Source organism: Aulostomus chinensis, chromosome 19 (genome assembly GCF_037954235.1).
Source record: "Aulostomus chinensis isolate RoL2024-O1b breed Wild chromosome 19, RoL_Achi_v1.0, whole genome shotgun sequence".
NCBI lineage: Eukaryota > Metazoa > Chordata > Actinopteri > Syngnathiformes > Aulostomidae > Aulostomus > Aulostomus chinensis.
The window spans coordinates 583,226-609,612 of record NC_141338.1 but is presented as its reverse complement, the minus strand read 5'-3'; the positions used below and the strand labels follow the sequence as shown (position 1 = coordinate 609,612).

At 50.1% G+C, this 26,387-nt stretch overlaps 1 protein-coding gene across 3 annotated transcripts; it reads left to right on the top strand.

Annotated features, from left to right (window-relative positions):
• Window positions 1-1,348: 1,348 nt before the first annotated feature.
• Window positions 1,349-25,995, top strand: xpo7 (exportin 7). 3 transcript variants are annotated; one of them, XM_086186712.1, is made up of 28 exons: window positions 1,349-1,466; window positions 4,542-4,688; window positions 7,241-7,334; window positions 7,716-7,882; window positions 7,987-8,052; window positions 8,123-8,227; window positions 11,034-11,199; window positions 11,525-11,598; window positions 11,674-11,793; window positions 11,879-12,025; window positions 13,233-13,405; window positions 13,490-13,683; window positions 14,042-14,147; window positions 15,094-15,229; window positions 15,625-15,698; window positions 16,090-16,173; window positions 17,056-17,116; window positions 17,194-17,302; window positions 17,805-17,911; window positions 18,074-18,162; window positions 18,560-18,667; window positions 18,816-18,898; window positions 19,346-19,560; window positions 19,667-19,805; window positions 19,926-20,083; window positions 21,751-21,849; window positions 21,936-22,063; window positions 22,548-25,995. In XM_086186712.1, exons 1-28 carry the CDS (start codon window positions 1,434-1,436, stop codon window positions 22,639-22,641), a joined length of 3,276 nt encoding a protein of 1,091 aa, XP_086042838.1. In that variant the 5' UTR covers window positions 1,349-1,433; the 3' UTR covers window positions 22,642-25,995. The 3 variants fall into 3 exon arrangements, with proteins under 3 accessions (XP_086042838.1, XP_086042837.1, XP_086042839.1); XM_086186711.1 differs by lacking the exon at window positions 1,349-1,466 and adding an exon at window positions 1,478-1,686; XM_086186713.1 differs by lacking the exon at window positions 1,349-1,466 and adding an exon at window positions 3,058-3,087.
• Window positions 25,996-26,387: the final 392 nt, after the last annotated feature.

Genomic DNA, 26,387 nt, shown 5'->3' with positions numbered 1-26,387 from the left:
CCATCATGAACACCAGCTGATACGTCATGCCTACTTGTATCTGGACTCTTACTCTTCTTCTTTATCTGTATCACAAATGTGAATCATTTCTCTGTCTCTTTACGTACTTTTAATTTGAAAGTCATGACAGGAACTGATATTCTGTCACGTTTATTGAAGTGTTTGCTTCCCTCTCGTGGCTACAGTTGGAAACTACAAGTCAACATGATCGAGTGCTTTTTGTTTTTTTGTGTTCATTTAAAAATAACTTTATTGACCATAATGAACAACGTGTGTCCGTTTAAAATGAACCAGAAAAATGTAATAAAAATAAAAAAAGGAATAAAATCTTAATTTATTTACCGAAACATAAGCATTTGCGGTAAACAGAAAATACTGCTACAACTACGACTGTTGTCCAGAATTCATATTTGAAGTTAATTTAAGTTACCATTTTGATACCTGGTATGTTTAAAATTCTGGTTTTTCTTTGTTACTTATTGACTGTTTGTCTTTTTAGAGACAGTTTAAAAGGATTTTGGCAAAAAAAAAAAAAGTTTTAAACGTAACTACACAGTCCGCCTTGTGATTATGAACAGCTTTTACTAATTCTATACATACTTTGATTGAGGATTGTATTACGTTTAACGTCCCAAAATTTATGACGTGTTGTTCCTGAACATCTCACAGTAACGGAGTTTCCGAAGGCACTTGAAGGCACCACTATTACATCGTGCTTCTGATATTAGCGAACGTCACAAACATTCTCGATGAGTGCAGTTGTTGTTGTGTCGATCACAAACAAGCAGCGGCGTCAAACACACACACGGACACACACGTTCGGCCGTCTAACCTCCACGTTTGTGCTTTGTTTCGTTTGAATGAGAATTTCCTGCTGATCGCTTTCACTTTTTCTCTTCTTCCGGAACAAGAAATATACGTTTGTCTCGGTGTGAAAACACACGGCGCCCCCTGGTGGCGGAACAAGTGACAACGCTACTCACGCCACAGCTGCTGAAATATCAGTTACTGTTAAGAAGTGTGTTAAGTGTGTATGTGTGTGTGTGTGTGTGTGTGTGTGTGTGTGTGTGTGTGAGAGAGAGAGAGAGAGAGAGAGAGAGAGAGAGAGAGAGAGAGAGAGTGAGAGAATCAATGTATTTTTAATATCCTAACAACCTAGCAGACTTGTGTAACCTCCTCCAGCTTTACCACGCCAGCCTGAATCATCCCCAGAGTTTAATCTACCGGGTTCCGGTGAATCTTATCTAAAGACATCACTATGGCATCGGCGTGAATCTAAATAATCTGGCGGTTTATTAATTAAATATTTGTTTTCTGCAGTTTGGGAATGTTGCGCTCGGATTGCGTGAAGTTTGAGGGTGCAGTGACGTGGGGCCGCCGGCGGGGGCGCTGTTGTCTCCGTCTGTACCCATAAGCGGGGGAGTGAGAGGTGCATGAAATGGAGAAAAATGGCGGATCATGTGCAGGTAAACGGAGGTTTCATGTTTTTGTTACCACTAGTGTATGCACGTGTGTGAGAGAGAGTCGGAAGGCGGATTGTGGCGCCGCGGTCCCGCCTCGGAGGCTGTGAGCGGCCGGTGGCCCCCGGGGGCGGCCGTGTGGAGTCCGTCGGCGGTAAAAGAGAAGGATGCAGCCGCCTGTGTTGACTTGTGGCCTGCTGTCATCGCTCGGGCTGCCCGTTGCACGGTTAGCACAGCTAGCTGCGGGATGATTTCACGCTCCAGATGAACGCTCCTGATTCCGGGGGTCGGGATGTGCCTCACCCGCGGTGTCCACGTCGGTCGGGAGTCTTACCGCCGAGGGACGGGCGGTGTGTTTGATCGGTGTGTTTGACTGAAGTAAACAATAAATGATAAACACGAGCGTGTCCGCGCCAGTAGCTGCCGAGCTAGCTGGGTAAATGTCAGTTTGGCGCCAGTGAGAATCCCGGTACCGGCCACCTCTCCGACCAGAGGTCCGGCGCTGTTCCCGTTTATTCGTCCAGTTGTTGAAATATTGACGTGTTTGCAGCGGCGGGGAAGGAGCCGCGTCTCTAGCCAGCAGGCTAACGTTAGCATCAGCCGAAACGTCAACTTCTCCCGCCTGAGCCTGTTTGTAAACATGGTCGAGTTCGTCTAAGTATTGGACTGTCGGCACCGGCGCGCGTGAGTTATGATAACCGCCGTGTCCGACCGGCGTAACACCCGGAGGAAGCACCGGTGATTCCTTCGCTGGGTTGTTGATGTGCGTATCCAAGCAGCGCTGTTGTGTAGCTAGCCCGCTAGCCGGGAGCTAGCAGCTCCGCGGGTTGGACAGGACGCGTGTTCAGAGGCGCTGCTAGGCTGGAGTAGAGTACCAGACGGACCCAGTTAGGATGCTGAGCCTCCAGCTGCGGCTCCTCGGTGTTCAGGAACCGTAGTTCTCTCCGGTAGAAGTCAGCAAACCGAAACATAAGCAGGTTGTGTGTCAGTGTGAAAGCGGGCAACGTGTTTTATTATCTGTCTCCAGGTTTGTTAGTTTGTTTGTTAAACGAATCTTATCTTCTTTGTTACAATATCCTTTTGGAGGTCAATATTCTCGTTATGAATGTTTATGTTCAGTAGAGGTCGACACCCGCATTTAGAGATCAGGGCTGATTTACGTATTTGTTTATTTAGGTATTTATTTGCACCTAATAATAAAAGAGAGTGTAACATTCCAGTGATAAATAAATAGAAAACTTTATTTATGTATGTCTCATTTGCCATTGCTGTTGATTAACCGCGATGAGTGCTTCTGTTTCTCAGTTGTAGTTGTAGTAGTGTAGCACTGTGCTACCGGCTGTTGATAAATCAGCTGATCAGTGCCCTGAGCTCCAGATGAGGGCCTCTGTCCTGTCACCAAGAGCCTGGAATTAGATCTTGAAGGTGCTCGTCAAGTTCTCAGGACGTTCTTGAAGAGGCAGTTTGAATCGTCTTTGTTTCCTGAAGATGTGTGAGACTCAGTCAGTCCACAAACCCTGAAAACCCTCCCGTCATGTTTGACGCCATCCGCCTGCTGTCACTCTCAAATCTACTCAAGAGGCGGGCCGATGAGTTATGACATCACAACAGTATGGAAGCCGATCAGGTCCGGTACCCAGCAGACGTGAGAGTGATGTAGAGGCTTGAAGCTCCGCTAAGTTAGGTAGTGAGATCTTGTGTCCAGCAGTTCAACTTGTGATGTTGACAATATTTGCATCTCTAATAATGGCGAAAGCGTAGGAGGTGGTGTCAGGGTCTGTGTGGTCACTTTCCCAGCAGTCTGACCACCTGGGGGCTGGAAGAACTCGCAGCTTCCAAGCTGCGGGGAGAATGAAAGACCGGCTGGGGAGGTCAAAAAGTTCCAGCAACACTCGTAGTTGAACGAGCGCCTTGATGAGAGCGAAGCGTCTCATCTTGAACAGATGATAAAGGCCACTCGCCGAGTCGTCCGTCTAACTACAGGTGCTGCTGGAGCTGTCGCACCTCCAGAAGGTAAAAAGTGGCACTGTAGTCTGCAACCAGAGTGAACGAGCTCATTTGGTCTTTGTTATTATTTCACTGTGAAAATTAACTGCAGAAATTAAATTCCCACTAAAACGAGCCACACCACAATAATCACATTATTATTTTTGCCTTTGCATCGGTCAAACCCAGAGGGGTTCATGTTGTTTCTTTGAGTTCTTTTCCTCAAAGAAACACAATGTCGTATCTATTTTACCGGTTTCTGATGTTGTGAGTGTACTTCCTCATTCGTGGAGGGTGTTGCTGTTTCTCCTCAGGACAGTTTGATCTGAATCGCTGTTTATTTTAGGAAAATCAGATGCTTAAGAATCATCCAGTTTGAACATTGTTTTTCTCAGCTAATTGTCACCAGCGCAGCAGGACACACACACACATACACACACAGAATCCGCTTGTATTTCAAGATTGTGATTCTTAAAGAAGAGTGACGTCTCACTCTTGAGGGGAGGACGGAGGCCTGGCTGTGTGTCACGGGGGACTCCCCTGGAGCCCTGCTAGTGTGTGTCTGAGTCCTTGTGAGTGTTGCAGCCGGCATCTGGGGGGGCTGATTGACCTCTTATCAAGAGCTGGCAGCGTGTCACTGGGAGCACCCGTGATGATGTCACACTCATACCTGCATGTTGTCACATGATTCTGGATCAAAGTAGATCGTGGCTGTGAGTGCAGGGCAGCGTCCGCTCACTTACAGAAGCAAACCTGGGAAACTTGAGTCTCACCTTGTTTAACCTCCGTTATCGGCGGCGCCGCAGTCGGCAACAGACTGACTCTTGCTGGGCCGCAGCCTCATCACTCAGTGCTGAAGGTGATTCTGTACGTGTGTGGCGTGACTCTGCTGCTGCCAATGATGGGATTAGGTTTTTATGGTTTTGTCTGAAGCTAATAAAACTCCCCCTGTGTAGGTTTGGACTCAGTCAATGCAGTAACAGCATGTTCTGTTGTTGTGTTGTGCAGTCATGTGAGTGTTTCAGGTCTCGTCATTGGTGGGACGCATGTCCGTCACTGATAAGCTGAGTCCTCCTTGTCTCTGTGCTGATCTAGGGCCTTGCCCAGCTGGAGATCTTGTGCAAGCAGCTGTATGAGACGACCGACACCGCCGTCCGCCACCAGGCTGAGAAAGCACTGGTGGAGTTCACCAACAGCCCCGACTGTCTGAGCAAGTGTCAGCTGCTGCTGGAGCGAGGCAGCGTGAGTAGCGTCACACACCTGCACCACCGGTGTTGTGACTGTCAGATCCAAACTGCAGCCGGTTAGAGAGCTGAAGCTTGGAGTCACAGCACACAAGCTGAACCAACCCTGACAGTAGGGAAGGAGATCATTAATTCTTAATTGCACTGAGACCAACATCTAGACTCGTTAACAGTCTGAGTCTTAATCAATACAACTGTTAATACTTTTCTAGTGTTTGGTGTAAAAATGAGGAGACAGTGGAGTTTCACTGAACTGGTTCTGTTTTTATTAACAAGTGACTCTTTCTGAACGAAGTGAAATATTTCTAGCCTTCAGTAAACTTGGCCGATGTAACAAGTCCTTCAGTATAACATTTAACTAAGAAACATCTGTTTTTACATATTTAGGCATGTTTATATTTCTGCACATAATTATTATGTACTCATATTATATTATAAATCTCTTAAATATAGTTTATATGCATTGAAATGAGAAAATAAGAGTTCACTTTATTGTCAGAGGTTGTGAAATTTGGCAACCAACGTTTCACATAAATGATACAGATGAATAACTGAAATTAAACATGTAAACTGGATACAACCTGTATTCCAGAATTAAGAGGCAGCGGTGCGTCCCCTCAACACCCCGTCCTCGTCCCCCTCATCAGAGGCCAAATACTGATTTACCAATCAAGCAATTATTCCATATGGAACAACAACCCGTATGATCGACGGAATGATGAGTCGGTCTGTTTGCTCCCAGTGACCTTCACCTTCTGCAAATATCGTCTAGATGTGCAGTCCAGGATAGAGAAGCATCCGCATAAATGCCCACATGTTGAGACCTGGAGACTCGGTCGTTCTCTGCTGTGCACAGGAACCGCTGGAGGACACCGGTCCTCTGTTAGACCAAAATGAATTTTCCTTGTGGTCTTATTATTAATAATGAGTGAGGGGTTTTCACAACGTGTCAGTCGAGTGCCCATGAGTAGTAGGATCATCCTCAGTGTCGTCTGAACTCATACTTGGATTATTTATTTCACAGTAATCATCAGTATAAAGTGTGAAAAGTGAAAGTGATACCAGGCAGCCCTGCAGCGCTCCTGCATGACAGCCCCAGAAGCTGAGTTGGTCTGATTAACTTAAACGGCTCCAGTGAACCAGATAAGGATTAAGCTCCTTATGAGTCATTGGTCGCAGGAGCCCTGGGTTCACGGTGATGAATGCTGACGTCAAGTCTGCAGAGACCTTAGCTGTAGATTTGGCTTGTCTTGGTGGTTCAATACTCCGTAGACAACACGCTTCTCACCCCAACAACTGCACTATTTATGTTTGAAGTCACAATTGAACCCATTTTAGTGAGCCGACATTGAACACATCACCACGGAGGCCAATGCAGCCTCACGTGTTGAGTTAACTCTACATTTCTACAATTCTACAATTTCATTTAGCAGACGCTTTTGTCGACGTACAACACAAGCAAGAATTCAGACTGAAGGAAAAACCCAAAGTAGCACAAAAGTGCTTCAGTTGTGATTTGGTCACAGGTACTGCCATCTAGTGGCAGAAGAAGTGTCGCCCCCCCCTTTTTTTTTGACAAACATACAACATCACCCAACCCAGTTAGTGCTACATAGTCACTAAGTGCTGGGTCTTGGACCCTCTGACTGATTCTACCCCAGGACAAAGAGGAGCAGAGTCAGGTTCAGTGCCTCGGTGCTCTCTGAACAATTGAGTCTTCAATTGTCTCTTAAAAGTAGAAAGGGACTCAGCAGGACGCACAGACTCGTGCTGATCCTGGCACTTTAAACGTTGGCTACTATTATTCACCTGGCAGGACTTGCTACCAAGTCTCAGTGTGCTCACCAGCACGTCATCGCAGGACGATGGTGATGAAGACTGCAGGCTCCGCCTCTGCAGGCTCCGCCTCTCCAGGCAGCGTTTCCACCCAACTTTCACCGGCAGTTCGACTGAACTGAAAATCTTCACTGGAGGGTTGATGCTTGGAAGCAGCAGTTGGGTTCAAATGTTGTAGCATTTCTTTATGGGATCCTCCGGTCTCAATAGCAATAGTGATTAGTCTAAGTATTGATTGTCAGGTTCTGAAACAGTGGAACGTGGAGGTGGTTATTCGAACCGGCTTTCATCCCCATCCCTACATGGCTGGTGCCTTTACTCCACTGTGCTCATCTCAGCCTGTTTCACTGCCACTCCCTGCTCCAGGAAGCACGTCTGCTGCAAAGTGTTGCCACTGTAGCAAAACTGCTGCTCATCTACAACCCAGAGAAGTTCTGTCATGCATTATCCACTCTGCAAATCTAACACCACAACGGCTACAACACCTGTAATGACAGCACAATAAGTTTCTCTTACAGTCGGACAGTCCAGGCCTGCCACACCCAGACCAAATCAAATATACACAACGGACAGCAAATCGAGTTCATGGAGTTGTCAGGGAACATGGAGTTGAGTGTGTTACCTGAATGTCTGTCAGTGAGGATTTTTCCGTGTGGAGGAAAACATCCATCCACCGCCGCCATGATGCCTCCTGATGATTGTTTCTCTTCACAGTCGTCCTACTCTCAGCTGCTAGCAGCCACCTGCTTGTCTAAGCTGGTGTCTCGAACCAGCAACCCTCTACCCCTCGAGCAGCGCATTGACATCCGTGAGTATCTCAGTCTTATGGGAGGCTGATTCTAACCCTTCACCAGTCCACTTTTTGTTCCTGCAGCCTCTCTTAACCACATGACCACGACCACATGATGACACACTTCAGTTAATGGCTTTGACCAGGTTGTCCGTCCCTCACTCATTAATACGTGTAAAACTAATCTGCTGTGTATCCTGCGTGAGGTGAACAACAGCGGGTAACACACCTGCAATCGATGCATTCCTTCACAGTAAAAGCTGCTATAAAGCTTTTATTGTGAAATGTTGGGCAGGCCTGCAAGATCCAGTTTCCTGGACAAAAATGAGAATAGTTGACAGTCGACTCGTTCACTGATGTGTCCAGATGTGGTGCTGATTGATGTGTGTTTGCCTTCAGGGAACTATGTGCTGAATTATTTGGCCACACGGCCAAAGTTGGCGGCGTTCGTGACCCAGGCTTTGATCCAGCTGTACGCCAGGATCACCAAACTGGGCTGGTTTGACTGTCAGAAAGACGACTATGTCTTCAGAAACGTCATTGCTGATGTGACTCGCTTCCTCCAGGTGTGTGTTCTATCTCGCCTTGGCTGTGACCCAAGTGTGTGTGTGTGAGTGCGTACGTACGTACGTGCCACTGATGTACTGATATGTAACTGCTGTGTTGACAGGATAGCGTGGAGCACTGCATCATCGGGGTCACCATTCTGTCCCAGCTGACCAATGAGATCAACCAGGTGAGCTGGCCGTCCTGGCCTCGCTGTCTAGTCCATGCTGGAAAGGTTTGACTGCATGTTTCCCCTGCAGGCCGACACCACCCACCCGCTGACCAAGCATAGGAAGATAGCCTCGTCCTTCCGAGACTCCTCCCTCTTTGACATCTTCACTCTCTCCTGCAACCTCCTCAAACAGGTGAAGACTGAACCACTCGTCTGTTGCTCTCTGGGAGACTTGGTGTCACAGTTCATTCAGCCAAAATAAGCAGCAGAAATGTTCTCGTTCATGTGTAAATATTTGATTCAATCTGCTCTTAGAGACAAACCAGAAGTCCTGACTCTGCTGCTGCAGCTCCTCCATGTCCAAAAGGGCTGCTTTGGCTTGAACTTGCTGTAGTTTGGACAAAACAAAGCACTTCAGCTTGTTTCTATGAGCATTCCGACCTGATTGAAGAGGGAAGGGTGAAACAGGGTTACCAATAAAGTTGTTGTTGAAAAAATGAAGAACACAGCAGGTCTTGGGCAGGGGGAGCAGGTCTAGGAGGAGCTGAGGGGAGCAGATCTAGGAGGTGCTGAGGGGAGCAGGTCTTGGAGGTGCTGAGGGGAGCAGGTCTTGGAGGAGCTGAGGGGAGCAGGTCTAGGAGGTGCTGAGGGGAGCAGATCTAGGAGGAGCTGAGGGGAGCAGGTCTAGGAGGTGCTGAGGGGAGCAGATCTAGGAGGAGCTGAGGGGAGCAGGTCTAGGAGGTGCTGAGGGGAGCAGGTCTTGGAGGAGCTGAGGGGAGCAGGTCTTGGAGGAGCTGAGGGGAGCAGGTCTTGGAGGTGCTGAGGGGAGCAGGTCTTGGAGGAGCTGAGGGGAGCAGGTCTTGGAGGAGCTGAGGGGAGCAGGTCTTGGAGGAGCTGAGGGGAGCAGGTCTTGGAGGAACTGAGGGGAGCAGGTCTTGGAGGAGCTGAGGGGAGCAGGTCTTGGAGGAGCTGAGGGGAGCAGGTCTTGGGCAGAGGGAGCAGGTCTAGGAGGAGCTGAGGGGAGCAGATCTAGGAGGAGCTGAGGGGAGCAGGTCTAGGAGGTGCTGAGGGGAGCAGGTCTTGGAGGAGCTGAGGGGAGCAGGTCTAGGAGGTGCTGAGGGGAGCAGGTCTTGGAGGTGCTGAGGGGAGCAGGTCTTGGAGGAGCTGAGGGGAGCAGGTCTTGGAGGAGCTGAGGGGAGCAGGTCTTGGGCAGAGGGAGCAGGTCTAGGAGGAGCTGAGGGGAGCAGGTCTAGGAGGAGCTGAGGGGAGCAGGTCTAGGAGGAGCTGAGGGGAGCAGGTCTAGGAGGTGCTGAGGGGAGCAGGTCTTGGAGGAGCTGAGGGGAGCAGGTCTAGGAGGTGCTGAGGGGAGCAGGTCTTGGAGGAGCTGAGGGGAGCAGGTCTAGGAGGAGCTGAGGAGAGCAGGTCTAGGAGGAGCTGAGGGGAGCAGGTCTTGGAGGAGCTGAGGGGAGCAGGTCTAGGAGGAGCTGAGGGGAGCAGGTCTAGGAGGAGCTGAGGGGAGCAGGTCTAGGAGGAGCTGAGGGGAGCAGGTCTAGGAGGAGCTGAGGGGAGCAGGTCTTGGAGGAGCTGAGGGGAGCAGGTCTAGGAGGAGCTGAGGAGAGCAGGTCTAGGAGGAGCTGAGGGGAGCAGGTCTAGGAGGTGCTGAGGGGAGCAGATCTAGGAGGAGCTGAGGGGAGCAGGTCTAGGAGGTGCTGAGGGGAGCAGATCTAGGAGGAGCTGAGGGGAGCAGGTCTAGGAGGTGCTGAGGGGAGCAGGTCTTGGAGGAGCTGAGGGGAGCAGGTCTTGGAGGAGCTGAGGGGAGCAGGTCTTGGAGGTGCTGAGGGGAGCAGGTCTTGGAGGAGCTGAGGGGAGCAGGTCTTGGAGGAGCTGAGGGGAGCAGGTCTTGGAGGAGCTGAGGGGAGCAGGTCTTGGAGGAGCTGAGGGGAGCAGGTCTTGGAGGAGCTGAGGGGAGCAGGTCTTGGGCAGAGGGAGCAGGTCTAGGAGGAGCTGAGGGGAGCAGATCTAGGAGGAGCTGAGGGGAGCAGGTCTAGGAGGTGCTGAGGGGAGCAGGTCTTGGAGGAGCTGAGGGGAGCAGGTCTAGGAGGTGCTGAGGGGAGCAGGTCTTGGAGGTGCTGAGGGGAGCAGGTCTTGGAGGAGCTGAGGGGAGCAGGTCTTGGAGGAGCTGAGGGGAGCAGGTCTTGGGCAGAGGGAGCAGGTCTAGGAGGAGCTGAGGGGAGCAGGTCTAGGAGGAGCTGAGGGGAGCAGGTCTAGGAGGAGCTGAGGGGAGCAGGTCTAGGAGGTGCTGAGGGGAGCAGGTCTTGGAGGAGCTGAGGGGAGCAGGTCTAGGAGGTGCTGAGGGGAGCAGGTCTTGGAGGAGCTGAGGGGAGCAGGTCTAGGAGGAGCTGAGGAGAGCAGGTCTAGGAGGAGCTGAGGGGAGCAGGTCTTGGAGGAGCTGAGGGGAGCAGGTCTAGGAGGAGCTGAGGGGAGCAGGTCTTGGAGGAGCTGAGGGGAGCAGGTCTAGGAGGAGCTGAGGGGAGCAGGTCTAGGAGGAGCTGAGGGGAGCAGGTCTTGGAGGAGCTGAGGGGAGCAGGTCTAGGAGGAGCTGAGGAGAGCAGGTCTAGGAGGAGCTGAGGGGAGCAGGTCTTGGAGGAGCTGAGGGGAGCAGGTCTAGGAGGAGCTGAGGGGAGCAGGTCTAGGAGGTGCTGAGGGGAGCAGGTCTTGGAGGAGCTGAGGGGAGCAGGTCTAGGAGGAGCTGAGGGGAGCAGGTCTAGGAGGAGCTGAGGGGAGCAGGTCTTGGAGGAGCTGATGCCTGACCGAGGACCCCATAGACTTTTATTTTTTCAGTGACGACCACATCAGAGCTGCTGTCACGTGTGAAGGCATCAGTGAACATGTGACCACTGATCCTCACATCCTTATCGTCTGAACTCTGAATCGATCACCTTTGACATGCTCTGCATTGACCTTGAACTTGTGATGTCATCACATTTGGTGTTGTTCAGGCGTCGGGGAAGAACCTCAACCTGAACGACGAATCTCAGCACGGGCTGCTGATGCAGCTGCTCAAACTCAGCTACAATTGCCTCAACTACGACTTTATAGGAACGTCGACGGACGAGTCGTCAGACGACCTCTGCACCGTACAGATCCCCACCTCCTGGAGATCAGGTAGCTGAACGCCAGTTTGGTCAACAGAAAGTGAAAGTTTGTAACATGAGAGAAGCTTCCGTGTGATGGACGCCGGCAGCCATCAGGCCATTAAGAATCAGCACCAAGGGGTTTTATTTTGAAAGTCAACCAGATGCTATGTCTGACTTCCTGCCCTGCCTGAAGAGCAGACGAGACCATGGCGGTGGAGTCTCCTTTTTGTTGTCATTTCCTCTACAGCTCAACAACCCGGCCGACGTGTCCTGGATGAGAGATTTTAATTGTTGCGAGTTGCGGCCGTGTGGCGGTAAAACGAACTGACGTCTTGTGTTTTTGTCTCCTGCAGCGTTTCTTGATTCCTCTACATTGCAGCTCTTTTTCAATTTATACCATTCCATCCCTCCTTCCCTCTCCCCGCTGGTGAGTCACATGCTAACACACCGCATCCGTCTGGAGCACACGGGTCAGTGAGGCTACAGTTGTGTGTTTCTGCAGGTGTTGTCGTGCTTAGTTCAGATCGCCTCGGTCAGGAGGTCTCTGTTCAACAACGCGGAGAGAGCAAAGTTTCTTTCACATCTGGTGGATGGAGTGAAGAGGATACTAGCTAACCCACAGGTGAGAGCTGCACCTCTCACACACACACACACACACACACACACACACTGTGCTCATCTGGCTGGTGACCTGTCTGTTGCTTCAGTGTTTGCCAGACCCTAATAACTACCATGAGTTCTGCCGGCTGCTGGCGAGGCTGAAGAGCAACTACCAGCTGGGAGAGCTGGTCAAAGTTGAGAACTACCCCGAGGTGATCCGCCTCATCGCCAACTTCACCGTCACCAGTCTACAAGTGAGTGGCGCTCGGCTCCTTGGCTCCGTCAGGAGAAATAGCATTCTTTGTGATAGAGCAGGGTGCAACATCTGGTTGCAATAAGAATTCTGACCTCAGCGAGTCATTTTGGTGTCGCTGGATGCTTCCAACATTTTTGTCAACTTCTGATCAATCCAACCTCTAAGCTGTTCAAGTTCATTCTTTTGATGATAATTCATTTTAGTCAAGAGGGACATGTCTTCCACTGCTTTGCTGATGTCTGTGGTCCTGAGGGTAACTCAGTATCGGAGTTGTCAACTGAACTGCACACGATGAGTGTCATTTGTCATCAGTTACGCTCCCTCAGAGTTCACGAAGAAGTTGAGACTTCTTGACTTCCTGACTGAGCTCAAAGTGCCAGTTTCATACCTGCTGCTGCTGGAGACCAAAGGCTGACAACAGCAAAGCTGTGCCAAACCACCTGGTCACCAATTCTCCAGGCCCCCTGGATCCAGACGGAGGATCAGGCTCAACAAACACTTTGCAGATAAAAACGAACTCAAATAGATGCAGGGTTGTTTCAGCACATCATCATCAGTATCAGCAGATGTGGTCATTTGTAGGATGCCAGTGTGACGGGGTCATCAGATCAGAAGTAATGTCTTCATCTTCTGCTCAGTCCTGTTAATGATGAGGCCAAACTGGGTTATGGGCTTTTCCATGTGATTGGATTGGATGATCAAGAAAAATGATTCTGTATCAAATTCATGTTTAGGCGAGGGTTTTATTTCTGTATGAACAAGATGTAAAAATGTAAACTTGTCTTCATACAGACAGCTGGGAAATACAGGCATGTCTGGTTTTGGCAAACCAAAAAAAATCCAATGTGGTGCATCGGTAGACTGGAGCGGTTCCACGTGTGATCTCCTGTTAGATCCCACCTCTCAACAGGAAGTTAGCCTGCACGCCATCGTCTGTCAGGACTTCATGAATGTGCTGCGTTTATTTTAGTTCCTTGTACTTTGATTGATGTGAAGGATTCTGGTTCTGACCAGCAGGCTGCATGGAAGTCTGCCCTCTGGTGAAGCCTCCCACACGGATTCTGGAACTTGCATTAAGTCCAGACCTTGTTATTTCCTGCATAAACACCCACCGCTGGCTGGCAGCTGTGTGGCGTCGCTGTGTTCTATTGAAGGTTCTGTTGCTGGCCTCGTCCTCACCTGCTGCTCTGCTCTCTGCCCCTCAGCACTGGGAGTTTGCCCCCAACAGTGTTCACTACCTGCTGAGTCTCTGGCAGCGTCTGGCTGCATCTGTCCCCTACGTCAAAGCCACCGAGCCTCACCTGCTGGAAACCTACACCCCTGAGGTCACCAAGGCCTACATCACTTCACGGCTGGAGTCGGTCCACGTCATCCTCAGGTGAGCGCTGACATCACTACTCTGATGTCCCTGCCTCGCATCTGGATGTGGACTGTTACAGTAAATAAGGTGTCTCTCCCACAGAGACGGCCTTGAGGACCCTCTGGATGATGCCGGGCTGGTCCAGCAGCAGTTAGACCAGCTCTCCACCATCGGGAGGTGTGAGTATGAGAAGACATGCGCTCTGCTGGTCCAACTGTTCGACCAAGCCGCTCAGACATACCAGGAGCTGCTGCAGTCCACCAACTCCAGCGCCGCCGACATCACTGTTCAGGAGGGTACGTGCGTCAGCACCGAGGTTGAAAATCTGATTGTATTGATCCCAGATGGCCAGTGCTGTTTTTAGTTTTGGTGGTGTGGTGGCGCCCCCTAGTTTTAGTTGTCATGACACAATAACAGTTCTGCTCTCTGCGTTGATTCACCCAGGAAATTAAATCTTTGCACGTAGCGATGGTGTCCATCTGTCACAGCTGGAGCAGGATGTCAAGCTGACTTACAGAACCACTGATGTTACATTCCCAGTGTTAGCAGCCGTTAAATCAGTCAGTGGGTAGATGAGGTGAAGCTGGACGCCGTCGTCTTGGTCTGTCAGGACAGCAAACGTCTGACCCAGTGTCCCTCTGGCTCCGCCTGCAGGCCGGTTGACGTGGTTGGTCTATATCATCGGGGCCGTGATTGGTGGACGAGTGTCGTTTGCGAGCACAGATGAGCAGGACGCCATGGACGGAGAGTTGGTGTGTCGGTAAGAAGCTGAGACTTTGAGAGTTGAACATGCCGATGAAGAACCTGATCCTCTCCACTGTTAGCTGAACATGAATTTACCAGATTTAAGATTTGTGTATCGCAAACTCAAACTGTTGAGCTGCATAAAGACAAAGACGTCACTGCTTCCCTCTGTGCTTGATGACCTGCTGGCATGAGCTCTGCACAAACACACATTTTCTCTCCTAAATACGCTCAAATGGCTGATGTGATCCTGAAGGCCAGTTTAGACCAAAGATTCACAACCAGATGAGTTGTAACTGCAGCTCTCTGAAACCTGTCAGGCCGCACCGCTGCAGTAGAGGGGACAAATCATTTCCATAGCAACACCTCGGGCAGAAAGTAATGCTCACCGAATGAGGGTAGGTTTTTCTTTTGGACACGTGAATGCAAATGCTTGAGAAACAGTGCAATGAACTGTTCGTCATGATTTGATTTAAACGAAACTGCTGGAGCGCTGGAGAGGGTCTGATCAGACCACGCTTCCTCGTGAGCTGCGTGGCGCTCTGTCAGCGGACTGCACCTGTACAGCAGCAGACACGCCTGCACCGTGACTCGCTCTCGTCCTGCTGCACTAAAACTCTTGTGCCCTGCAGGACACATCAAACCCTCGTCTTTAGACGGTCGCTGCCACGTTATTCCCGCCCAGAAACCAGATCAGTTGTGCTGCTGCGCCATTCTGTCCAGTGCCAGTCATGGTGTGTTCATGTGCACCTCACAGACTAAAAAACGATGGCGCTCTTTGGTGATAACAGGCCTTTACGTTCAGCTGATTGACGGAACTGTTCAGCTTTGGTTTTGTTAAATTTATAAAGGTTCAGGCGGGAGGAGATCAGCAGTTTTCTCCACCTGAAGTCATGACAGTGTCTTTGCCAGAAGATGTTTCTGTGTTTAGAGAAGGTGACCTCGTGCTGCGTTCTCCTCAGAGTGCTCCAGCTGATGAACCTGACTGACTCTCGACTAGCGCAGGCCGGTAATGAGCGGCTGGAGCTCGCCATGCTCAGCTTCTTCGAGCAATTCAGGAAGATCTACATCGGTGATCAGGTGCAGAAGTCCTCCAAGGTAAAAATGCTGCCTTCAACCTGGGTTTGAGTGCCACGCCACGCCAGCCCTCTCAGTAACCCTTCGCTGTCTGCTGCCAGAGGGCTGGTCAGTGGTCGTGCTGATTTGATCCGTGTCTTGTGTCTGTTCTCTTGTGTGGTGAAACTTAGCTTAGGCTCCACCCACCTTCCAGTGTGTCATCAGAGTTGAAATCCAAGTTTCGTAGTTTAACTAAGATGAGCTTTGTCTTGATCGGGAATCAATACTGACTTTGATCGATTAGCAGAATCACTCATAGCGCCAACATCAGTGAAGTCATCGGGATTCCATCAGTCGACCATCCTCGAATAACAAAAGCTGGCTTGTTGTAATCACCTTGAAGACGTGATTGGTTGATCTTTGTGTGTCTGTTGCAGCTTTATCGGCGGCTATCTGAGGTTCTGGGTTTGAACGACGAGACGATGGTACTCAGTGTGTTCATAGGGAAGATGTGAGTAGCCAAGACTTGGAATTCATCTTCTTCTTCTTTTTTTTACCTCATTTGAAACCATCATTAAGTTGATGTTTGTCCTCCGACAAGAGGTGGTAGACCTGCTGGTACTGGTGCTAATACATCTGTATTAGTGGTACAGAAACATTTCACGTGCATTTGACAGTCAGGACTTTTTGCTTTGTGTGACTGCAGTAAAGCCGTTCTTGATGATGTCACATTTAACAAGATGAGAGAGAAGAAATGGAAGGGGCCCCTGTGTCCAGGCGCAGCCCCTCCCACTAGGTTTATGCTTGTTCTTATTTGACTGATTAACTGCTCTTAAAACACGTCGTTGGTGGTGGTGGTGGTGATGATGGCGCAGACGCTATGATTCTCTTCTCTCTTTCAGCATCACAAACTTGAAGTACTGGGGCCAGTGTGAGCCCATCACCTCCAAGACCCTGCAGCTGCTCAACGATCTGTCGCTAGGATATCCTTGACCCGCCCTCGTGCTTGTTCCCACTGCCACTGCTGGAGTCGGCGTCCATCCCATAGTCTCAGGCTCGTTCCCTCTGCAGACCAGATCGGATGGATCACAATCGTTCCCTGCAGAGACGATTGGCTCGCCTGTTCATATTTGATAGCAATCCATTAAGTCAACAGGGTCGCTTGTTCTCTGCTATGTAAAATGGAATCGACTCCTTCGCTAAATATCTTGCACCGACTGTTGTGCACGCGAGCATCTGGGCTGCCATGTTTGTAGTTTCCACCTTCTGTGAAAGCTGCCATTAAGGAGGAGTGGCGAAGAGCGTTAGCGGTGCTAGCTTGATGGACAGTGAGTCCACAGCATCAGTGTTGCTATGTGACTGTTAGCATCATTGGCTTCTGAGCAAACCGGACTCTTAAAGTCAACCTATAAAGTTTTTACAGCACATTCAAAAGTACAGTCACACGGCCACGTTGGCGGTTGGTAAGAGCGGCGTTTCCTCCTCCTGTCCTTAGTACCTACGGGCCGCGGTGACCCGGCCTGGTAGAGACTTGGAACGCTGCTGGCGTGGCTTTTATTTCAATTGTCATGTCTTTTATTTGAATCATGGTGCTTGTCTTTTCCACTAACTCTACTCCTCTGTCTGCCATGCTTGCTGTCTGTCAGTGACGTAGCTCCTCCCACACTCGCAGGATTGGATGATACAAAACCTAGCCGCCTCCCAGGCCTGGTCGGCCTCCATCTTTATTAGCAGCACTGGGTCTGTTAGTCTCTGTCTGAGCCGAACTAGAACAGGCAGTGGGCCGAGGTGTTTCATCTGAAACACCAAATCACGTAGATGTAACTGTACTGTGCGTGCGTTTTCCTTGACTTCCTGTTGTTCACATACAGCAGCGTGAGGAAGCTGGTTAAGCTGAGCGCGGTCCAGTTCATGCTGAATAATCATACGGTGAGTACATGTTCCGCTGGAAACTCGAGGTCCTGAAACTCTCTGCAGAGTTGTAACCCTACGTGTCCCATCTTCAGAGCGAGCACTTCTCCTTCCTTGGAGTGAACAACCAGTCTAACCTGAGCGATATGAGGTGTCGGACCACCTTCTACACGGCACTGGGGCGCCTGCTGATGGTTGATCTGGGTAAACACACTCCCCCTTTATTCCTGCTGGGACGTCCAGAGAGGGGCGGTCTTGAAAGTTTGGAGAACTCATCAAGTGGAGCGGTAAAGTTTGGAGGGCGTTCATGGAACAGTCTATTAGTAAATGACTATGAGCAGCTCCTCTCTATCGGCATCATGCGTGATTCTCAAAGGACGGGTTATCATATCAGGTGGTGGCACCTGGTGACCTGGCTGGTTCTGGGGCCAGGCAGGTAGACTGGCTCTCTTACAGGTCGGTGGGTCCCAAACAGAGCACCTGTGCAACCCTAATGGGCGTAGTTGAAATAATCCCAGAAGGTGAACGCTTGTTTGGATTAACATTCAACCTGAGTTCTGCTTATTTGAAGCTGTTTATTTGCTTGTGCCAGCAGTTAGCTCAACTGTAACCCTTCAAGCTCCGTGTGTGTGGGCGCTGAATAGACGGGAGTCCTGGGACTGTGAGCTGAGAAACCAGTGTGATGTTGGTACGTGTGTGTGTGCAGGAGAGGACGAGGACCAGTTCGAACAGTTCATGTTGCCTCTGACGGCGGCGTTTGAAGCAGTTGCTCAAATGCTGAGTACAAACACCTTCAATGAGCAGGAAGCTAAGGTGACACACACACACACACACACACACACCAGTATTTCTGATGGTTTTAGTCTTCAGCTCTCGTCCCTCTCCAGTTACTGGATTCACTCAGTCTCCCAGGATTTATTTCCATGATGGGAGAAATAAGTCACTGTTGCATCCTGATGCTCTTCTGTCCTGCAGAGAACTTTGGTGGGTTTGGTCCGAGACCTGCGAGGCATTGCGTTCGCCTTCAATGCCAAAACCAGCTTCATGATGCTGTTTGACTGGATGTATCCTTCCAGCTGACAGCCATGCTGCCCCCCACCCATCTGCAGACTTTAAACCTCTGATCTGGAGCTCAGGGTCTGGTCTTTCACAGGGGCCGTTGTTACTGTAGTGCCTGAAGTGGAGTGAGTATTGTCTCTCATGTCTCCACCTCTCGAGATGCCACCAACAAACCTTCATGAATCCCCTCGTGCTGGCGGGTCCGTCCGTGGTAGCTGTCCACACATCCAGGGCTGTTGGCGTCGGCCATAAATGACCTTCAGATATTTTCTCAACAGTTTTGAACATATGTGAATGTCGATATTCGCTGCTTGTGTGGTGTCAGCTTGCAGACACACGCCTGTTGCCATGTTTAAGTGAGATCACATCTAATATTCGTCCCAGTCCTGAACGCGGGCGCAGATATCCAGCCTACATGCCCATCCTACAGCGGGCCATCGAGCTTTGGTACCACGACCCAGCATGCACCACTCCTGTCCTCAAACTGATGGCCGAGCTGGTTCACAACAGGTAAAGTGTGTGTGTGAGATGTTGTGTTTCAAGTCCTGGTGGTTGACAGTCTGCTGAGTGAAAGTGCCAGACGTTCTCCTGCAGCACCGGTTCTATCTCTGTTGTATGAAACATTGTTCCTAGACTGATGATTTGTCCGGTGTTTTAGATCCCAGCGGCTCCAGTTCGACGTGTCGTCGCCCAACGGTATTCTGCTGTTCAGAGAAACCAGCAAGATGATCACCACCTACGGTATTCTCACCACTGGACCTCCTCCCCCACTCTGCGCACCGGGGGTTTTGTTTTGGGTGGTGGAGAAGCACGACCCTACCTTGCTCTTCACTGTCCTGGCGGAAAGATGTGACATCATCCTCGGTGCTCCCAGAGCAGCAGAGGGGGCGGAGCTATGGCGCCCCCTTGGAGCGGAGCTATGGCTTGCTTGGGTGATCTGGGAGAAAATTAAAAAAACAAAATTTATCTGAATCTCAGGGAAACCCCTGAAACATGACGAACTTTCTAACCTGCAGTTTTACTGAATGTCAACTTTTCTCCTCTGCACATTTTGTATATTTGATTTAATAATGATGCTTCAAATTTCGTACGTGAGAGAAGAAATGTTGTCTTGTGGTCACCTTGGAGTCCTGTCACGCTGTCGACTGAGCCGTTGTTAAATCCTGATGACTCCGTCCTCTCGTGCAGGGAATCGCATCCTGACGCTGGGCGAAGTTCCGAAGGATCAGGTGTACGGTGTGAAGCTGAAGGGGGTCGGCGTGTGCTTTGCCATGCTGAAGGCAGTGCTCAGTGGCAACTATGTCAACTTTGGGGTGTTCCGTCTGTACGGTGACGACGCTCTGGATAACGCCTTGCAAACCTTCATCAAACTCCTGCTGTCCATCCCTCATAGTGATTTACTGGTGCGTTGAAGCAGCGGCGTGTTGTCACTTCCTGATTAGTCGGTATTTATTCAGAAACATCCAGTTTGACGGACTGCTGTCCTCCGTCTCTCTTCCATCTTTGCAGGACTACCCCAAACTCAGCCAGTCGTTCTACTCTCTGCTGGAGGTGCTGACGCAGGATCACATGAACTTCATCGCCAGTCTGGAGCCTCACGTGGTTATGTACATCCTGTCCTCCATATCGGAGGGGCTCACGGCGCTCGGTAACAACCTCGGGGGTCAGACGCATGGTAGTGGTGCTTTGTGTTGTGGTGGAAGTGTTGACTCTGTGTGTGTGTGTGTGTGTGTGTGTGTGTGTGTGTGTGTGTGTGTGTGTGCGGCAGACACCATGGTGTGCACCGGCTGCTGCTCCAGTCTGGACCACATCGTCACCTACCTGTTCAAGCAGCTGTCGCGCTCCACCAAGAAGCGTCCCACGCCAATGGCAACAGACGATCGCTTCCTACACATCATGCAGCAGCACCCAGAGATGATCCAGCAGGTATGATGGCCCGCTCTCCCTGTTTCGTGAGCCATGCTCACCTGAGGGGAGAGAGGCGACCCCTGTCAGGTGGAGTCAACATCTGAGCATGTGTACCCAGAAACCAGAACAAGCTGAGGATTCTCTCCTGTCCTCAGGGGAGCTGCAGGGAGACTTCCAGCTTCACCTCTCTGCATAGTTCCTGTGATATGTTTCAAGAATATTTTCAAAAAATTATCAGTCAGATGCCCGTACGTTGTTTACATTGAATGTGAAATGGGTTATTTTGATGTAGGCGGTGCTTAGCAATGAGGGCGCTGCGCGGGTAGCGCTGCTTGGCTGCTTAGTTTGTAGTTGTAGCGCTACATGCTCATGCGAGGGTTAAGCTTGCAAACTCTCTCTGTGCTACCGAAGAATCAGGACGAACTCACATTTTGGATTGCGGCGCGATCGGCAGCTGATGAGGCTGGGAAGCTTTTTAGCATCGACCATTGGAGGAGATCTGAGTTGTTGCCCCGAGGATGCTAGCTTGCTGGGTTGTTTCTATCTGCAGGCTTCGGAATGTGGTAGAAAGACTAAAACCTCACTAAACCAGACCCACCGGTTCCTCCTGCGGGTGGTGGGTCCACGGGGGGACGAGTCCATGTAAATTTCATGGGCTGGACCCCATGGGCTAAGGCCCGACCACCAGGCGCTCGCCAACAGGCCCATACCCCAGGCCTGGCTCCAGGGCGGGGCCCTGGTACCCCTCCAGGCTGGGTACACAGACTCCTAGTTCTTCTTGTCATGAAGGATCTTTTGAACCATTCTTTGTGTGGCCCTTCGCCTCGGACCAGTCTGCCTTGGGTGACCCTACCAGGGGCAAAATGCCCCCACAGCAGGGCTCCTAGGGTCCTGAGGGCACTCACAAACTCCTCCACCGCGATAAGGTGAGGAGTTTGTGAGGAGGAAGTAATAGTTGTTGTAAATGTAGTTCATATGTATGCAGACAACCAACAGCACGAAACCAACGTTCACATAGTGGCATTTTTGCATGGACGTGTTACCATGGCACCGTCAGTGCAGTCATGGACGCTTTGTTGGCGAAGGACGGTCCCGATGTGAAGCTCAGACCCGACATAGATGGATAAAAATGTTCAATGAGTTTTTTCCACTTGAATCCCTGAGTACAAACGAAGAAGATGGTGAAATAATACTTGAACATTCAATGAAAAAAAACAAGAGACAGGAATTGAACAGCTAATATACAGGAAGTAGGGAGGGAGGGAAGAAAGCTCATACAAAACAAACATGAGAGAGCGAGATGGCGTTAGTGTAGAAATAACAACGTCACCAGTCTCGATTCGGAGGCACGGAGCGTTTTTATAGACTGGCAGGTTGTTCTAGATATTTGGTGCACAGAACCTAAACGCCGCCTCACCATGTTCGCTTCGTCGAGCCGTCCCGGGTGATCTGAGAGGTCTGGACGGTTGTAAGTTTACAAGCAGCTTCATGGCACAGGAGATGAAAGCCTGGGCGACACGGTGGTTGTCTGTGAAGACATCAGAGAACTCAGACGAAAGAAGGTCGCCCGCTGCTCGCGTCCGAGTCCTGCTCAGCGCCACTCAGAGAAACTCGGACACTTGATGCTTTGTCTGACCAGCCAGCTGAAAGTCACCTGACGGCAAGTTGTCTTGATTGTGGTGCAGATGCTGTCCACTGTTCTGAACATCATCATCTTTGAGGACTGTAGGAACCAGTGGTCAATGTCGCGGCCTTTGTTAGGCCTCATCCTCCTCAATGAGAAGGTGAAGGTCACACACACACACACACGCACGCACACACGACGTACCCCGTGAATCAGCAGTGTGTGTTAACTGGTGTGTTTGTGCAGTATTTCGCTGACCTGAGGAACAGCATCGTCAACAGCCAGCCACCAGAGAAGCAGCAGGCCATGCACTTGTGTTTCGAGAACTTGATGGAGGGAATTGAACGAAATCTACTCACAAAGAACCGGGACAGGTGAGTCGCCAGGTCCCTCATCTAAGCCACTTCCTGGAGCGGTGACGTCTCAGCAGTGACGCTGGTCAGTGTAGCTCCTGCAGCTAAAGCTAGCGACAGGACGCAGGAAGACACCCCCCCCCCCCCCCCCGTCACTCCTCATGACTGAGCGGTGACGTCCGTGTCCTCCGAATCATCGGCTCCACGATGTATGGAAGAAGAGAGACACCAAAGAAGAAGAAAAGCTCAAAGCATTCCAGTGACATCAGTATGAGAGGAAATGTTCCTGTGGTAGGGAACGTTTCCCCGCCGGCGCCGCGGCGTCCGACAGTATCGGTCTGTGTTGCAAATCTGAAAACGGAAAAAAAGAAATCATCTAATGCAGGACCCCTGGAAGACCCTTAGGGGTCCCTTATGGTCCCTGGACCACTGTTTAAGAGCCCCTGTGGTCACATGTCACTCAAGAGGCTCCGCCCTCTCTGATGGAGTGTGTTTGTGTTGGCAGGTTCACTCAGAACTTGTCGGTGTTCAGGCGAGAAGTCAACGACAGCATGAAGAACTCAACATACGGCGTCAACAGCAACGACATGATGAGCTGACATTCCACGGCGCCAAGTCTCCCCCCACTGCAGACAGAGTCCACGCCTCCCTCACCTCCTCGCCTCCCCCCCTGCATCAGCCTCCCCCCCGGGCCCGGATGCCTCGGGATCATGTCCTCACCCCAGCGAGTGCAGCAGTGAGCCGTTGATGAAATTCAGCGAGCAACCACCTTGTGTCACCTACGCCCCCCACCCTCCCCACCCCCCTTTTTGATATAAGCATATATAAATATATACAGATCTATTTTAAAGCCAGTCTGCTCCGGCCGACGAGCCGCTCGTCTGGCCGTCCTCAGAGTGGGGGGTGGGGGGGAGCACGCGGGGGGAGGGGGGGTCGCATGTCGAAGCACTCACAGGTGGGGGGGGGGACAGACGGACGCCGGTCAACGTAGTAATCCGCTTCTGCCTGCCTTGTATAGAAACACAAACTCAAGTGTACATTTTGTTTCGTAACATTTTGAACAATGTTTATAACAATTTAAGACAAAGAAGAGTTGAGGAAATAAAACCCACAAACCCGTGTGACTGAGCTTTTTACAGTGTAGTGAGGTCGTGCTACTGTCTGCGTGCGTGGGTGGGGGGCTGCAGGGTGACCACACGAACAGAAGGAGAGTCAGAGCGTCCATGTTGTACATTTTTGTCAGTCTGCTTGAAGTGATGTAAATATTCCCTCGCCAGCACGCCGCCGCGGCCTTAAAGGGACCACGCGCTGCTTCCTCAAGCCCAGTCTTTAGATCGTCAATATAAACAATCAGCTGATCAATCGCCCTGTATTGAAGCTTCTCAGGTAGGGAACGGAGGCTTTTAAGGTGTCTCAAATGAGGCCCGGGGCCTCCCAGGGCTCCTCGCAGGACAGAGAGGCGGCCTTCACAAGCGTGTAAACACAAGAAAGCTTTGAATATCAGGTTCATGGTGGCAAAGAGGTTGTGTTCCAAAATCACCGCCAACAGGTGGCGGTGGTGGGGGAGTCTTCAAACTAGCCACAACCAATGTGTTGCAGCTTTTAAAAATTGGCAAAACCTTCCGCAACATGAGCTGAATGAAAGGCGCAGAAGTTTTTAAGAAGTTAGCTGATTTTTTGTCGTCTTCTTTTTGAGAGCGATTCCTGTCAGGTGGTTATTGGATTTCTTTACGTCAAACTTCACACAGGCCTTTTCTGAGACGAAGATTCTCCTCACAAATGTTTTTAATTGATCGGAGCCACTCTGATGTCAGATGCTGGGTCTGAACCCTCCCACGGCCCCATGTTGTCACTGACAGATAATTAGCAAAAGACATGAACATCTATAAATCTGCTTCTTGGGTTTAAATGCTACTGAACTTGAATGTCTCCAGATGGTAGTGACATCACTCCAGAACAGGAAGAAGGGGGCGGAGCTCTGGTACGTGGCAGGATCCAGACTAGATTGGTCCAAAAAGCTCCTGACAAGAAGTACTTTGAGGGGATGGCTGGGATGAACCAGCCTGGAGCTGCAGTCTGAGCTCCTCAGGCTTTTCCTACTCTGAGTGATCGGACGCTCGTCTTCACCTCATCGAGCGCCCCTGTTTTTGCCCTCGGAGGCTCTGTGGAAGATCAAATTCATGAGATCAGATTTGTTGCAGTAACAAGCGAACGAGTACGTGGCCGTACGGCCGATGGACAGTCGTTGAGCAACGGCTTATTTGCTGGTTTTGGTTTCTCCAGTGAGACCCCCTTTTCTCTCTCTCTTTTTTTTTTTTTAGCAAACTGGGTTTGCACGTTGTTGAAGAAGCTGCAGAGATCCTGACCTTTAAGCGTATAAACGCGTCGCCTGCGATCCACAGACTACGTGCCCTCCAGAGATGGTTCATCTGTACTGACTTTATTCATTCTTTCCCCGATTTCCTGTCTGGCAGATCTGTGGTGTTAGCTTCCATTGCTAATCCAGGATGCTAACTTCCTCTTTGGTGTCCAGTTGGTCTCAAGGGCCTTCAGGCATTAAAGCTGCTGCTTTGCTCATCAGTTATTTTCTCAATTCATTGAGAAAATTATGAAAAACACAAAAGCACATCCAAAGCTACGCGTTCAAATTTCGGACGAGAAGCAGGAAATGTTTCAGAATCAGAAATTGTTGATGAACCAATGACACTTGACAGGCGTTGATCAGGTTCATTAAAAATCATAAATATCAAAAGTATTGAGTGATGAAACTGAACGATATTTACTTTATTAGAGGTTTCATTTTGAAGTCATCTTAGCATTTGAAGTTAAACCCTTGTAAACGACAAAGGGGCAGCATAGCAGGGAGTCGGTCTCGGGGTAGCGAGTCCACCTAAGCTTCAGTTGTAGTGCTGTTAGCATCAAGCTAACGTTCTTCGTGATATGCCAGCTGTTATAGAACTGCTGATTTAATAATCAGTCACGTGTTCTCTCAACTATGCTAACAATTATCAACAGAGTGAAGTTGTTCCAAGTTTTCTTATGGAACAAAACATTTTGAAAGTTTATGTTCATTAGTTTTCAAACGGAGCTTTGAGTTGTAGCAACTGCAGTGGCATCAGAAGGACAGACGTGCTGCTACGAGCTTGTTCAGCCGCTAAGAAATGTCCCTTTTCACAAATTCTCCCACTGAAGCTGCAATCAACAGTTGCAAGCGTTGCATTCCTGGATACTTATTGATGAACAGGAAGACCTGGCTTGAGAAACGCCCTTTTATGGTCCTGAGCGGCCGCGGCTCTGCCTTTCTCCTCAAAGTGACTCGTGGGACCTGGCAGTTCTTCCCCTGCGATGACTGACATGTAAGCGTCATGGTCAGCGCTACAGCTCCGCCTCTGGTAGGCTGGGTGCAGTTTCCACCATTTGTTTATACTCTGGATTCCTTGGATCAGGTTCTGGTCCTTTTGGTGTGTGTGTGTGTGTGTGTGTGAGCGTGCGTGCGTGTGTTTGTGCTGTCTGTGTGTGTGGAGTGAAGTGGCTCTCTGTTGCCTGGCGTGGGAGTGGCATGTCGTGGTGCTGCGACAGCTCAGACGTGTGGCGGAGCTCAAACCGCTGAGGTCAGCACCATCGTAACGATGCGGCGTCTCCTCCTCAGAGCTCCCATGAAGGAACCTGAAGAACATGGTTACTCGCTAGATGTCGGACCAGTGTACAAAGAGACGCGGGGGCGGAGACTATTAGCAACTTGTGTTCCTCGATGATGTTGCTGCTAACTGTTTGTGACAACTAGCTCATCTCTTAACATGTCAGCACTCACGGAAGTTTCTGAGTTCCTACTTTTGGTTTGTGTCCCTGAAGTGAATGTGTCGGGTCCATAGAGTGAGTAGCTGTTGAGTTGTTTGGATGTCTGCTACTTCTAGTGTAAGCATTGTGACTGCAAATAAACCTCATTGATTTTTATATCTCTGCCTCCTCCTCTTCTCCTGGGTTCATCCAGAGGTCACAGCAGCTCCCATTGAAGGTTGATCATCGCGATGTTTGAAAGGGAATTCAACACTTTCAGAGAACTGAAGCTGTGTTGGGATTAAATGGATCAGTGGATGGAGGGGAAATAAAGAAATTTATGAAAGGGGAAATTTCACTGGCAAAACCCAAAGTCAACACAGGGAAATCCAGTGTTCCAGAAGAATGTGACTGAAACAAAAACTTGACGTAAAATGGAAAGAGTTCAAACGTTGAAGCGTCACGTTTCTGGAGGTGAAATTTCATGATAACCTTTGGAGACAAACTTATGACTTCACTTTTTAGAAAAGATCTCTGGATCATGAAGTCTTTCCATTTTTCTCTTTGT